We start from the raw sequence: 12,993 nt of genomic DNA, 5'->3' as shown, positions 1-12,993 counted from the left end.
GGAGAGGCGGCAATCATTGGCCGAGCGCAGGGAGCAGGAAGGAGAGTGGATGAAGAGAAGGTTGGAGAGATAAGGGGCAGTTGTGTGGGAGAGAGCCTTGTAAATGATGGTGAGGAGCTTGAAGAGAATTCTGTAGGGCAAGGGAAGCCAGTGTAAGGAAGAGGAGTCTTGCGGCCGTGTTAAGTATGGAATGAAGGGGGGGGGGGGGGGGCGAGGTGAGAGCAGGGGGAGGCCCGTGAGGAGAAGGCTACAATAATCAATTTGGGAAATGATGAGTGCATTAATAATGGCTTTGGTGGCATTCTGGGATAGAAAGGGCCGGATGCAGGAAATGTTTTATAAATAAATAATAGTGTAACCTCTGGTACCTGGTAGTAAGTTGCATGAGTCCAAGCTTTTGGTACAACTGTCCAGTCCAGTTTTATTAAACCAAAAAAACAAACAAAACTTCATAATAACCACCTTGCCTGCCCGGTACTAACTAAACACACCGGACCAGCCTCTCTCCTGTGAAGGACCTTTTGACTCACAAACAAAATATAAAGCTAATTGGTCACCATTTGCAGAGTCTCTTAGGAGGCATCCAACTTGCTCCCCAGGTCTGAGAGAATCAATGAACTGTCTAGCAGCCATTTATCAGCACCTTGCAGGTGCAACCATTAATCAGTCTGCTGTGAGACTGGGAGATCAGAAGACCTGGACTGAACCTTGTTAATGGAGCCCACCCTTCTCTCTCCATTTACATCCAAGGTACCATTACCAATTGTTCCTGAAGCTCAATATACCCTTTGGGAAGCGCCTTCCCAGATAAGACAATCTCCCTGGGGTTTTAGAGCCCACAAGACAAAGCCTGGGATATATAACCTCTTTAATTCACCACTTACCCAGTGCTCCTGTCCTCCTTGGTCCAACATATGGGCGGAACACTTGTAATCACTAAATGCCAATTTATTTCTTCCCAAAAAACATTTTAGTCACATATCATGGACTGGGTTTGAGTGTATTTACTACGGTTCCTTTCAGAAGCAAAAGAATAACATTTACTGGGGGGACTGAGGTAGGTGACAGAGCTACTCTACCTTTCCATGGTTTTGTAAACATTCCACGGTAGATCCATTCTGGTTTGCTTTTCCTTGGCAGGTATACCTTAACAACAGGAAATAGGATAACTGGACTTTTACAACGAGGCCTGGGAGCATGGCATTGACACTCAGGGCAGGAGGCACAGTAGTCAATCACATTTTTATGAACCCCTGGGCAAAAAAAAACACTGCAAAATTCTGATGTTCTTTCTACCCCTAGATGCTCTGCAGTTATGAAACCATGAGACAGGTCTAGCACCGCTCTTCTATACGCTTTAGGAACCATCAACTGTTCCAAATATCTTCTCCTTTTATGTACATTTTATACAGCAACCCATGACTTATTACCATGTAAGGGTATGACAACCTACCATTAGGCTTTGTAGGTTTCCAGTAATCACTTTTACAATTTGTCTAGTCTTTACCAGAGTAGGGTCTTTGAACTGTTCTGATGCAAAAATATCTTTCTTCACTACAAAAATCAGGCATATAGTCAACAGGTTGAACTATATTTCCTACATCAGTAGGAGATGCATCAGCATGTGCTGCACTGCTGTCCTTGTCATTTTGACTCTCCAATCACATTTGAAAAAGGGAACCCTTCAGACTCCCACTGCCACTTTATCCGTAACATTATTAAGTGAGTCTGGGTTATTTATTTTTGCAATCCACTGGGTTTCCCATAGCTTCCAGAACTGGGAAAAAACGCTCCTCAATATAACATCAGACCTCAAGCAAGGAACTAATTCCACAGTGACTACCACGTGACCACACTGTGTTCCCATGTTCACTTCAGTGGTAACACAAAATCAAGTGCCCCTATGTATGCAGGTTACCCCACTAGTTTTCGTTTGACATTTTAAGGGGTTCGCCAATGGTCTTAACAAAAGAAACCATACTACCAGAATCAAGCAGAGCCTTGACCCATTTACCTTCTACAATAGTGTTGCACATTTGTTTGTCTGGCTACATCTGGCAGTTTGCAGTGCAGGCTAACTGGGCAAATAAAGATACTCTGTGACTTACATAAGCATTATCACATTGCATAGATTCAAATGTAAGTGGACAATTAGCAGCAATATAGCCTAAGTCATCATGTCTAAAACATCTGATCACATATTTATCATAGCTCATACGAGACATAAACGAGCTTGGCTTAACTGGTCAATCTCCAGCTTCTGAGCATACAGTCTCTGTATGGTTCAGTTTATTCCACCACCCAGCACCCTTTACCCCTGCAACAGTCTTACCAGAATCCACTTGAGATCGCCGTTGCGGCACTAGGGCCTGGTGGGGTGTATTCATCAGTTCCTCTGCTACCATATACTTGGTCTGCACCACTTTCAGTGGAGCAACAGACGAACTCAGCATTCTGGTGTGGCTGACTATTTGGCTACTTCAACTGCTACAGAGGCAGGTTGGTAATACTCACCGTCTGCACCACCTTTTGGAGAACACTAACTTCCTGGATTCTTGTAAAATTGACCTCTGGTAAAATATTGGATAGTTCTAGATCACGTCGCTACTTTTCTATTTCTGAAATCCAAGTGGAATGTGCCTCAAAATTAATGGTCAAACCTCTCCCAGTTATCCTTAATGATTTGTATTTTGCTCATGTTTTCAGACAGAACCTCTTGAACCTGCTTCACATTGTCTTAAATAGATTTACTCTTGTACTAAAGGTCTTTTTAAACTTTGAATAACTTTGATTGAATTTGTGAGGTTTGTTCCTGCTGAGATTTAAAATTAATTTTCTTTTTACATCTACAGCCTTTTGTTGGCTTTCCAGTGCGGATATCTTTGCTTCAGCCTGGGCACGAGAATCTCTTAACTCTTGCACTTTTTGAGATGCTTGTTTTTCTGACTGTGCTGCCTGGGTAGAGAAGTTCTCAGCATCCAGCTTATCAGGCTGAACCTTCAACTCTTCATACTGAGTCTTGTATCGCCTACCATTAATTTTACCCTGGGTTATGGTCTTAATTTTCCCTTGTATATCTGCAACTTTGGCACCAAGTTCTTTCTGGAGTCTTTCCTTTTCTTTCTTCAGTTTTGCTGCTTCTTCTTTTACACTCTGACATTGACTTGCATTTTGGGCTACATTTACCCTTGTAATATCATTTTTCAACTTTCCAATCTCTTCAGTGAGCTGCTGTGTTCGGGCCCTGCAACGTCTTACATCTTTCTCAAGCAACTTCTTTTCCGCCTGCAACATTCCACTTTTCTCTTTCTTCTGAGTTCAGAGTTAGATTCTTGAAATGGCAATAAATTTGCTTCAAGCTTCCATATCTTAGCTTGTAGTTACTGTAGGTCATGATCCCGTTCTATTTATGTTGAGCCATTATCTTTGCAGTTACCTAGAGTCTTTCACGCCCTGCATTCCAACTTTCCAATTCTTGTAGCTCATTTATTTCTCACTCCATGTACTCTATACACTGCTGGTATGTTAAAATATTCCACTTGTGTACCTCAAAGTTTGAAGATTAAAAAATTTATTTTTCTTGTCTCACAAATCCGAGCATTTCTATGTCTTGCTCCTGAGACTTCCTTCCTCACTACAAGATACATTGAGTGGTCCCTCTTGAACAGAGCTCACATTTTACTGAGGGCTTCATGGTCTTGGTGACGTTGCCTCTAGGACTCCTCAAGGGCTAACTGCTGCACCCGCTTCTCTGCCTTTTAGCTAAGATCAAGTGCAGTTGTGGCAGAGCTGCACTTGGTCCTCTGGCCAGGGGCCGGGTATGCTGCTTTGAAAGCCTGGGACAAATGTACCTCCGGGAGTGGCGACCCCGGGGGTGCCATAAATCACTGGTCATAGCACCTTAAACACGTGATTATGTTGGCACCCATGTACTTTTGACCACTTTCATTTTGCACTCGCTACATTCTTTGCCCCGACCTTATGGCTGGGCGAGAAAATTTTTATACTAAGCCCAGCCATTTGGCTGGGGCCGTATCCACTCGGCACTATTTATTTCTCTTCACGTTTTTCTCATTTATACTTTTGTGTTTTCACGTTTCTTGGATTTTTTTGGGTGCGGATAGGCCCTTTTGGGCTCCTGTCCCCGAAAGATCTAGGGGAGGCTGTGTGGCCCTGAGGCTCCGGCCACCGCTGAAACCCCCACGAAGGTCCACCCCTTAGGGGGTGATCTAGTTGTGGAGCCCTGGGTGAAGCCTCGGTGGATCCCAGGGGCTAAAGGGACCCCCCTAACCTTGCGGCGAATGGGGTCTGAAATTATATATATATATATATATATATATATATATATATATATATATATATGTTTACACACACACGTATATACACATATAACATATAACATACACACACAATATTGTGCAAAAGTTAGGCAGGTGTGCTTATCCGTTACGCAATACCATCAGGGAAGCATTTGATTGGCTCCAAATTTATTCTGCAGCAGGACAACAACCCCAAACATACAGCCAATGTCATTAAGAACCATCTTTCGCGTAAAGAAGAACAAGGAGTCCTGGAAGTAATGATATGGCCCCCATAGAGCCCTGGGGGTATATCTACTAAATGGAGATGTTGCCTTTAGCAACCAGATTTCAGCTGTCATTTTAGTTTTGTAGAATGTACTAAATAAATACTATATTTCACAGTTCAGTGACTCATATTGCCAGCAACCACTGGGTAATCTAGTTTCGCTTTTTTGCATGCTTTGGAAAACTTTCTTATAGAGATTGACAGATCACTGAAATCCTTAGCTCTAATTTATCCACACCTGTAATTTCTGCAAGCCAGCTGTAAGCTGAGGCACAATGTGTGACATTATTTACTTGGAACTGCGATCTGTACTGGACACTAAAAAAAGTTAAGGTTGCCTTACTAACTCAATGGAAGACGTTCCTAAAAGACAGTTGATACAAAGAGGGCCTCCCACAGGTAGGCCAAGGATGACAATTTGGGGGGGAGTTGCCTGTTATGCTAGAGGGCCTGTGGCTATTATTGCAAAAACTTAAACTTTTGGGGGCTACAATCTTACTAACCGGGACAGCTGAACCAAGCCAGACTTCGACTTCCAGATTCACGGCCATGAAAAAAATAAGAAAAAAATAGTGTACAGAAAGAAATTTATTGTCCAAGGGACAAGTGTAGTGTTGTGCTGATGGAATTTGTGTCATCACGGCCCTGTCCCCCGCTATGCAATGATGTGATTGCGATAATTGGGCAGTGGGCCATCACATTGCGTCATCAAGATCCCATCCACTCCAAAGAACAGTGTAACTGGATACAGGAGAGTGATCTAGCCTCTCGCTTGTCTGGGACATTACAAGAGAGTAAGTAGGCATGTATGGTTAGAGATTACACTGCCCACAATATACCCAACATTATCCCTGCATCTGGTCATTGCCCGATTCTCCCTTATATAGCAATATGTTACATTTAGCTATGTAGTTAGGCACAAATTTGAGAATACCAAAGCATAATATAATAGAGGGATAATACAAATACTGATATGTTTGAGGTCTGTCAAAGTGTTATATGAAATAATGAATTCCCTACTTTGATGTATAATGATATCAAAACTCACCTCAGAGATATGTACTGTGTGAAAAAGGTAAAATCTAATATCTTTTTATTTCACAGTAGGGGGTGAATTGTTCCATATTTATTTCACAGTGTAAAAACAACAAAATTATTAAGCAAGCTCAGACATGCCGTGTACGTGGATGCAGCACAAGTGTAAGCAATTACGTTGATTGTGTGTCAATGTGCTAAGATGAAATGAAAAAATTCAAGCATTTTATGTTGTAATACTGTAGTTACATGTTTATTAAACACAAATTCTGGTTACTAGGTGCTACTGATGTTTGGCATTTTCTCTGAGTCCATCTGGGGGACACTCCTTATCCATGAGGTTGAGTTGGGGGGAGGAGTCTGGCACCCAAAGAGTTAACTTTTTTCAGCTGACAGCATATCACCCCCGCCAATTCCCACATACCTCAGTTTGATTACAAAAGCCATTAGGAAGATAGGCCAATCAACCTAATGGCAGTGCCCGTCCTGCATCAGCGGGGAGAGTCTCTTGCCGACTGCTTCCCGCTGTGAGAAGCGCTTCTTACCTCTCTGTCAGCGGGGCCCCCCCCCCCGACCGGCGCTTCTCCCACGAGTCAGCTCCGTTTACACGGAGCCTCTCACCACTGTCAAAAGAAAAAAACTGCAAAAGAAAAGGAAAAAACCTATAACCAGTGAACCCTGTTCACTGTCTCTCTTGGAGCTCTTCAGGTGCAACCTTCTTCCAAGGGCACCCAATTCAAACTGGGGTATGTGGGAATTGGCGGGGGTGATATGCTGTCAGCTGAAAAAAGTTAACTCTTTGGGTGCCAGACTCCTCCCCCCAACTCAACCTCATGGATAAGGAGTGTCCCCAAGATGGATGAAAGATAAAAACTATTATCTCAATGTTTTCTAAAAGATCTCCATTAAAAGACATAAAACAGTGACTTCGGCTACTGTAAAAATATTCTTGCAGAGCTCTTGCTGCTGAATAAATTTTTTTAACTCCTAATCCGAGAAATATTTAATTAAAATGCAATTACTCATTAAAAGACGAGCAAGGTTTCTACAATTTTCCATGGTGATGTGCCCATGACAATTACTATTCCATTGAATTCTATGGATTAGTTTTCATTTTAACTTGCTAAAGAGGCAGTATTGCAGATCAAAATCATACACATAAATGAAAATATGCAGTCAGAACAAATTTGCAAATAATCTTCTGTCATCTCGTACCGAACAGCTACAGAATAATAACCCCTCATTTGTAGTTTTCAAGTTAACTCCAATTTTCTGTAAATAAACTTTATGATTTACTTTTCGTGTTGGGAGAAAAATATACAGTCAAGTCCATAAATATTGGAACATGGACACAATTCTCATATTTTGGGCTCTATACGCCACCACAATGGATTTGAAACTAACAAGATGTGCTTTAACTGCAGACTTTCAGCTTTAATTTGAGGGTATTTACATCCAAATCAGGTGAACATTGTAGGGATTACAATGGTTTCTATATGTGCCTCCCACTTTATAAGGGACCAAAAGTATTGGGACAAGCTAAACCATCCTACATCAAACTTTCACTTTTTAATACTTTGTTGCAAATCCTTTGCAATCAATTACAGCCTGACGTCTGGAACGCATAGACATCACCAGACGCTGGGTTTCATTCCTGGTGATGCTCTGCCAGGCCTCTACTGCAAATGTCTTCAGTTCCTGCTTGTTCATTTTCCCTTCAGTTTTGTCTTCATCAAGTGAAATGCATGCTCAATCGGATTCAGGTCAGGTGATTGACTTGGCCATTGCTTAACATTCCACTTGTTAGCCTTAAAAAACTCTTTGGTTGCTTTTGCAGTATGCTTCGGGTCATTGTCCATCTGCACTGTGAAGCGCCGTCCAATTAGTTCTGAAGCATTTGACTGGCAGAGAATATTGACCAAAACATGTCAGAATTCATCCTGCTGCTTTTGTCAGCAGTCACATCATAAATAAATACAAGGGAACCAGTTCCATTGGCAGTCATACATGCCCACGCCATGACACTACCACCACCATGCTTCACTGATGAGGTGGTATATTTTGGATCATGAGCAGTTCCTTTCCTTCTCCATACACTTCTCTTCCCATCACTCTGGTACAAGTTGATCTTTTTCTTATCTGTCCATAGGATGTTGTTCCAGAACTGTAATGGCTTTTTTAGATGTTTGGCAAACTCTAATCTGGTCTTCCTGTTGTTGTTGTTGTGGCTAATAAATGGTTTACATCTTGTGGTGAACCCTCTATATTCACTCTTGTGAAGTATTCTCTTGATTGTTGACACATATACATCTACCTCCTGGAGAGTGTTCTTGATTTGGCCAACTGTTGTGAAGGGGTTTTTCTTCACCAGGGAAAAAATTCTTCTGTCATCCACCACAGTTGTTTTCCGTACTCTTCCGGGTCTTTTGGTGAGTTCTCCAGTGCGTTCTTTCTTTTTAAGAATGTTCCAAGCAGTTGATTTGGCCACACCTAATGTTTTTGCTATCTCTCTGATGGGTTTGTTTTGATTTTTCAGCCTAACGATGGCTGGCTTCACTGATAGTGACAGCTCTTTGGATCTCATATTGAGAGTCGACAGCAACAGATTCCAAATGCAAATGTCACACCTAGAATCAACCTTTTACCTGCTTAATTGATGATGAAATAACAAGGGAATAGCCCACACATGTCCATGAAATAGCTTTTGAGACGATTGTCCCATAACTTTTGGCCCCTTAAAAAGAGGGAGCCACATATTGAAAACATTGTAATTCCTACACTGTTCACCTGATTTGGATGTAAATACCTTCAAATTAAAGCTGAAAGTCTGCAGTTAAAGCACATCTTGTTAGTTTCATTTCAAATCCATTGTGGTGGTGTATAGAGCCCAAAATATGAGAATTGTGTCGATGTCCCAATATTTATGTACTTGACTGTATGTCTGTATCGTATACTAAGTACATATATATTATTCTACTACAGGGTTAACTCTAGGTTTAAGACTCCTAGTGCTCCAATAAGGTCTCAATGTCCACTTAACTTCTTTTCTAATATCCTACCTTTAAAGTGCTTTTCAAAATTCGCAGTCTGTGAAGTTTTTCATTGACTACTGGATCACTACATCTTTTAATAAAAGACTTCTTGTACTCCGTTTTGGTTGAAAGCCGCTGTTCTCCAAGTGGGGACAAACTGGCCTGTTCCAGGGCCATGTAGAGATCTTGTAAAGAGTCTGCTGGCTTCTTGTCTACAGTTTCTGCTATCATGAAAACAGAAGGAATGGAGCAACATTAACGGGTGAATAATAGTAAGCCAGCATCTTATTTCATACTGGTTTGGTTTATAGGCTCCATCGTATCATATCACAATTAAAGGAGAACATTACCTACCAACTTTGGTAGGTACAGTTCACCTGATGCTTTTAGGAGGCCAGCAGAAGAAACGTTAAAACCAATTGCATCCATTATTTGTTACTCAAACTCATTTGATGTCTGCCTCACCTCGTCTAATAACCTTCATCGAGAACCTTGACAGCCTAGTACCTACTGAACCAAGGGAGTAGGTATGGGATCCCTAGTACCTACTGAACCAAGGGAGTAGGCATGGGATCCCTAGTACCTACTGAACCAAGGGAGTAGGCGGAGGCATGGGACCCCTTTTGTTTTACTAGTTGAAACGTGAGGGTTAAAAACATCTGTTTTTTTCTACAGATTTTATATTGTCAATTGTAATTTGTCATTGTAATGGATATATAAATGTTAAAATAACGAATGCAGGTACAGTAAATATACTTTAACAACACATCAGGTGCAATCTAACAGAAACGGACAGAGCGGCAGTCACAGCCCATCTTGTAAAATACTGTATACCCACCCTATCCTACCAAAAATAGCAAAACAATTATATTAACATTTAATGTACAAACAGTCCACAAAGCAAGCCTAAGTATTGGGAGTTCATTATTGAAAGATAGTACTATATAGTACATACATTATTGAAGGGGAAATTAATTTAAAACAACTTAGGGTAAAGAGTGAGAACATAAGGGTCTCAAGTGCCTGGAGCTGAAAATTATTTTTGTAGCGTTGACTGCAATAACTTCTAGTAAACTTTAACAATACAACCATTTCTGTCCTGGGACAATAGCATCCACCACTGTTATGGGCTGTCAAATGTACTATACTACAATGCACCCTTTTTAGGAATTTAACAATTGCACTTTTTCTCCTTCCTTCTTATTTATTATTAGAGATTAAATATTAAGGACAAGCAAAGAATTTTTCTTGTCACTAAAATATCAAAATATTCAAATTCTATACACATAAAATGTCAGCAAATACAGCAGATACTCGGGAGAAAAACTTACAGTTCACATTGCCCTGCAGTAAGATTCAGTGACCGTACTCCTACAGTACTACAAATGGCAGTGCAACGGTTTCTGTTCATTTCTGTTCATATGTTTACCAGTAAGTCTGGACTAGAGGGGACTTTCCACACATCTTCCTGTGGTTAAATATTGCATTGCTAGGTTATATATTTACTGTTATTTTAGGCAATACAGTTAATATTGCCTCCCTTACACTGATTACAGCTTTATAATCTGAGTAGGGGAGGCAATATTACCTATAATGGCATTATCTAAAGCCATACATTTATATGTACAGTTCTTGTGACAAGTGTCTGATTGTGTCATCTATATAACTTTGCTCCATCTGTAGATGTTCAATGTCATTTTGTAAAAAGTAAAATAATTTTGAAAATGTACAAAAAAAAAACAGAACACCAAACTTAATGTAAAATTATTTTGGAGATAAAAAAAAAAATATACAAATGTCATCTGTAACGATCTTTAGTTTGCAGGTATAAATTTTAAATTTGACTGATTTGAGGACAAAAAAACCAAAACAAATATGACATGCCCACTTTACCTACCAGTTTATCATCCCTGGTGGACATGGCATAAATCCTCCATAAATAGCTGTAACTAATTAATTTCTGTCTTCAGGAATCTGGTCTACTCTGGCATAACATTCTGCTCCAGTAGGCAACGGAATATGATATAAATAACTATTGGTGAATGATAAAACAGACATCCTGATGCTCCAAACAAGTTTTTAGCAGAGCACTGCTCATTATTTACCTATGATTCCTAAAAATAATTCATAACCATAATAAAAATGGCCAGTAGCTACTACTTTTTATGGAAAGTGTGATACATGTTGGCAGTGCAGAAGTACATTTAAAAAAAAAAATCTGTCTCCCGAGGCTGGGAGACGGCCAGCAGTAATGTCTGCTGTCAACACCTAACAACCCGGTTTGTTTATATTTTTATACTGCTAATTGGTGCATGCTTTAAATCTCATCTGTGACAATGTATTACAGCTATTAAACTGCTAATTTGATTTGGCCCCTTTGTGCTGTTCATCAAGAACATTTATAATTAAATCTTATCTGATATATGGTCATGCCAGCTTAAAGGGAATATCAGGAGAAATGTTTAAGAGGTTCTGTAGTTCAGAGATTTGTAAATGGGTGGAATAACTTCTAAGCAGACATGGTAAAAACAGGAAACCAACGTAGGCAGACACATTTATACGTAATGGTTGTTGCTGGTGGCATGAGGCAGTCTTTGTGGTGCATTTTGCATTTGGTGTTTTTACAATCTTTACTGACTTGGATAACAAACAAACTATGTGTAGTCAGGCAAATGAGTGTGGAACCTTTTTTTTGAGCACATAAGGACTGACAGACGAATTATGGAGACTCATTGGTTGCACTGTTCTCACTTTTTTTAAACAAACAGGACAAAAACCACTTAAAAATTACTAGACTAGTGTTCACTTAAGGGTCTTATTTTAATACATGGCATGCATTTCCCATCACACCCCCTTGAAGTGCTTTGCGCCAATCTCCAAGCCCTACGAATGCTGCAAAAAGAATCCATATCTAATCATGATGAGATCTAATAAGGTTAAAAGAATTTCAGAGTTTTTGTAATCAGAGCTGAGCATCTGTTCTGTTTCTATGCATAGATGTATTTAAATGAGTTATCCACTTTTGCGCTATAAACTAAAACTAGAGATGCTCAAGCTTGGTTTCCCGAGAAGCGAATATACCCGAACTTAGGGGATCCGAGTACCTTTGCACTTTTTTGGATTTGAAAACGAGGCAAAACGTCATTGTAATGTTGTCGGATCTCGCAAGTTTTGCATTTCTTTTTAAGATCCAACATAACGGAGGGTGGGAGGGAGGGCGGACCCTTATTTTTCTTTTCTGCCACTGCTGTGTGCCTATGTGTCCTAGATGTGCTAGGAACTGCCGTGTGTTTGAGTCATTGCTCTGTCGCTTAGCATCCAGCCAGGTCGCTGCAGTATTTGTCCAAAAGTGTATGAAAATATTATTGTGACCTGTGAGGTGGTCAAAATTTACTGCAAATCACTTGAAATTAGTGTTATTGAGGTTAATAATAATGTAGGAACAACAAAAGAGCCAAATGATGTAATTTTAGCATATTTTAGTTTTTTTCCTAAAAAATCCAAAACAAAAAACACACGAGGGAGGTTTTGCCAAAACACGAAGCTAATCCAGATCCAAAACCAGTTCACGGGGGTCAGTGAGCATTTCTAACTAAAGCCTGCCCTTGCATATAGCAAATAGTGGGCTCCCATCGTGAAACCCCACCTGTTACCGGAATCCAGATCACAGTGCAGTTAGGTCATTTAGCAACAGCAGCTCAAAGCCAAGACTTGATGGACTGAGCCCCACTGTGCTGTGTGTGGAAGGTCGTACTAATGGGGGTTTCTAAGACTGGAATGTCATCTTGTTTTAGAAATGGTCTATACTCTAGCTTTAAATCATTTTTCACTTTGCATACTGATCCATTGCCTTTTAAATTGTGAATGTTAAAGAAAGGAGTGCTCCTGATATTAGGAGGTACTTAAATATATACAGTTTGTTGTATTAGGATGGTAATGTGTCTTATTTTCAGGAGGCCATACTGGTGTGACAACTGGACACAGCTTTACAGAACTGTCTTTTGTTACCAATAGCTATGATGTGCAATAGAATATTAATTTCACCCAGTACAATTTGTTTTAGAAATTAGCCCTGCAAATAGAAAGTGGCACACTATCAGATATATGATGCTAAAGGCCAAAGAATAGATCAATATTCCAATTTGAAACATCAATGAGAAAACCTGCTTTTATAAAGAATACAACAGCAATGCATGTTTCCTGTATGTAGTTTTGCCTAAAAACATATCAGAATTTTTCAAATATTTTCATTAAAAAAATTAAAATTATTGAACTTTCAATAATTATTGTAAAATTTTTATAGTGGTGATAAATATCTTTGGTTTTCTTGTAGTCCATA

The 12,993-nt window shown here is 39.9% G+C and overlaps 1 protein-coding gene across 4 annotated transcripts in view; it reads right to left on the bottom strand.

The window, feature by feature from the left end:
• The window catches only part of CNKSR2 (connector enhancer of kinase suppressor of Ras 2), a 273,911-nt gene that overhangs the window by 16,226 nt on the left and 244,692 nt on the right, over positions 1 to 12,993 (bottom strand). For 3 of the 4 annotated variants that reach the window (XM_075196557.1, XM_075196558.1, XM_075196560.1), the window contains one exon: positions 8,682 to 8,878. The exons of the other annotated variant lie outside the window; for it this stretch is intronic. In XM_075196557.1, coding sequence (XP_075052658.1) covers positions 8,682 to 8,878 — 197 coding nt within the window. The remainder of the gene's footprint in view (positions 1 to 8,681; positions 8,879 to 12,993) is intronic. 4 annotated transcript variants of the gene reach the window in all.

Source organism: Mixophyes fleayi, chromosome 2 (assembly GCF_038048845.1).
Source record: "Mixophyes fleayi isolate aMixFle1 chromosome 2, aMixFle1.hap1, whole genome shotgun sequence".
Lineage (NCBI taxonomy): Eukaryota > Metazoa > Chordata > Amphibia > Anura > Limnodynastidae > Mixophyes > Mixophyes fleayi.
This window is presented reverse-complemented; position numbering and strand designations above follow the sequence as displayed.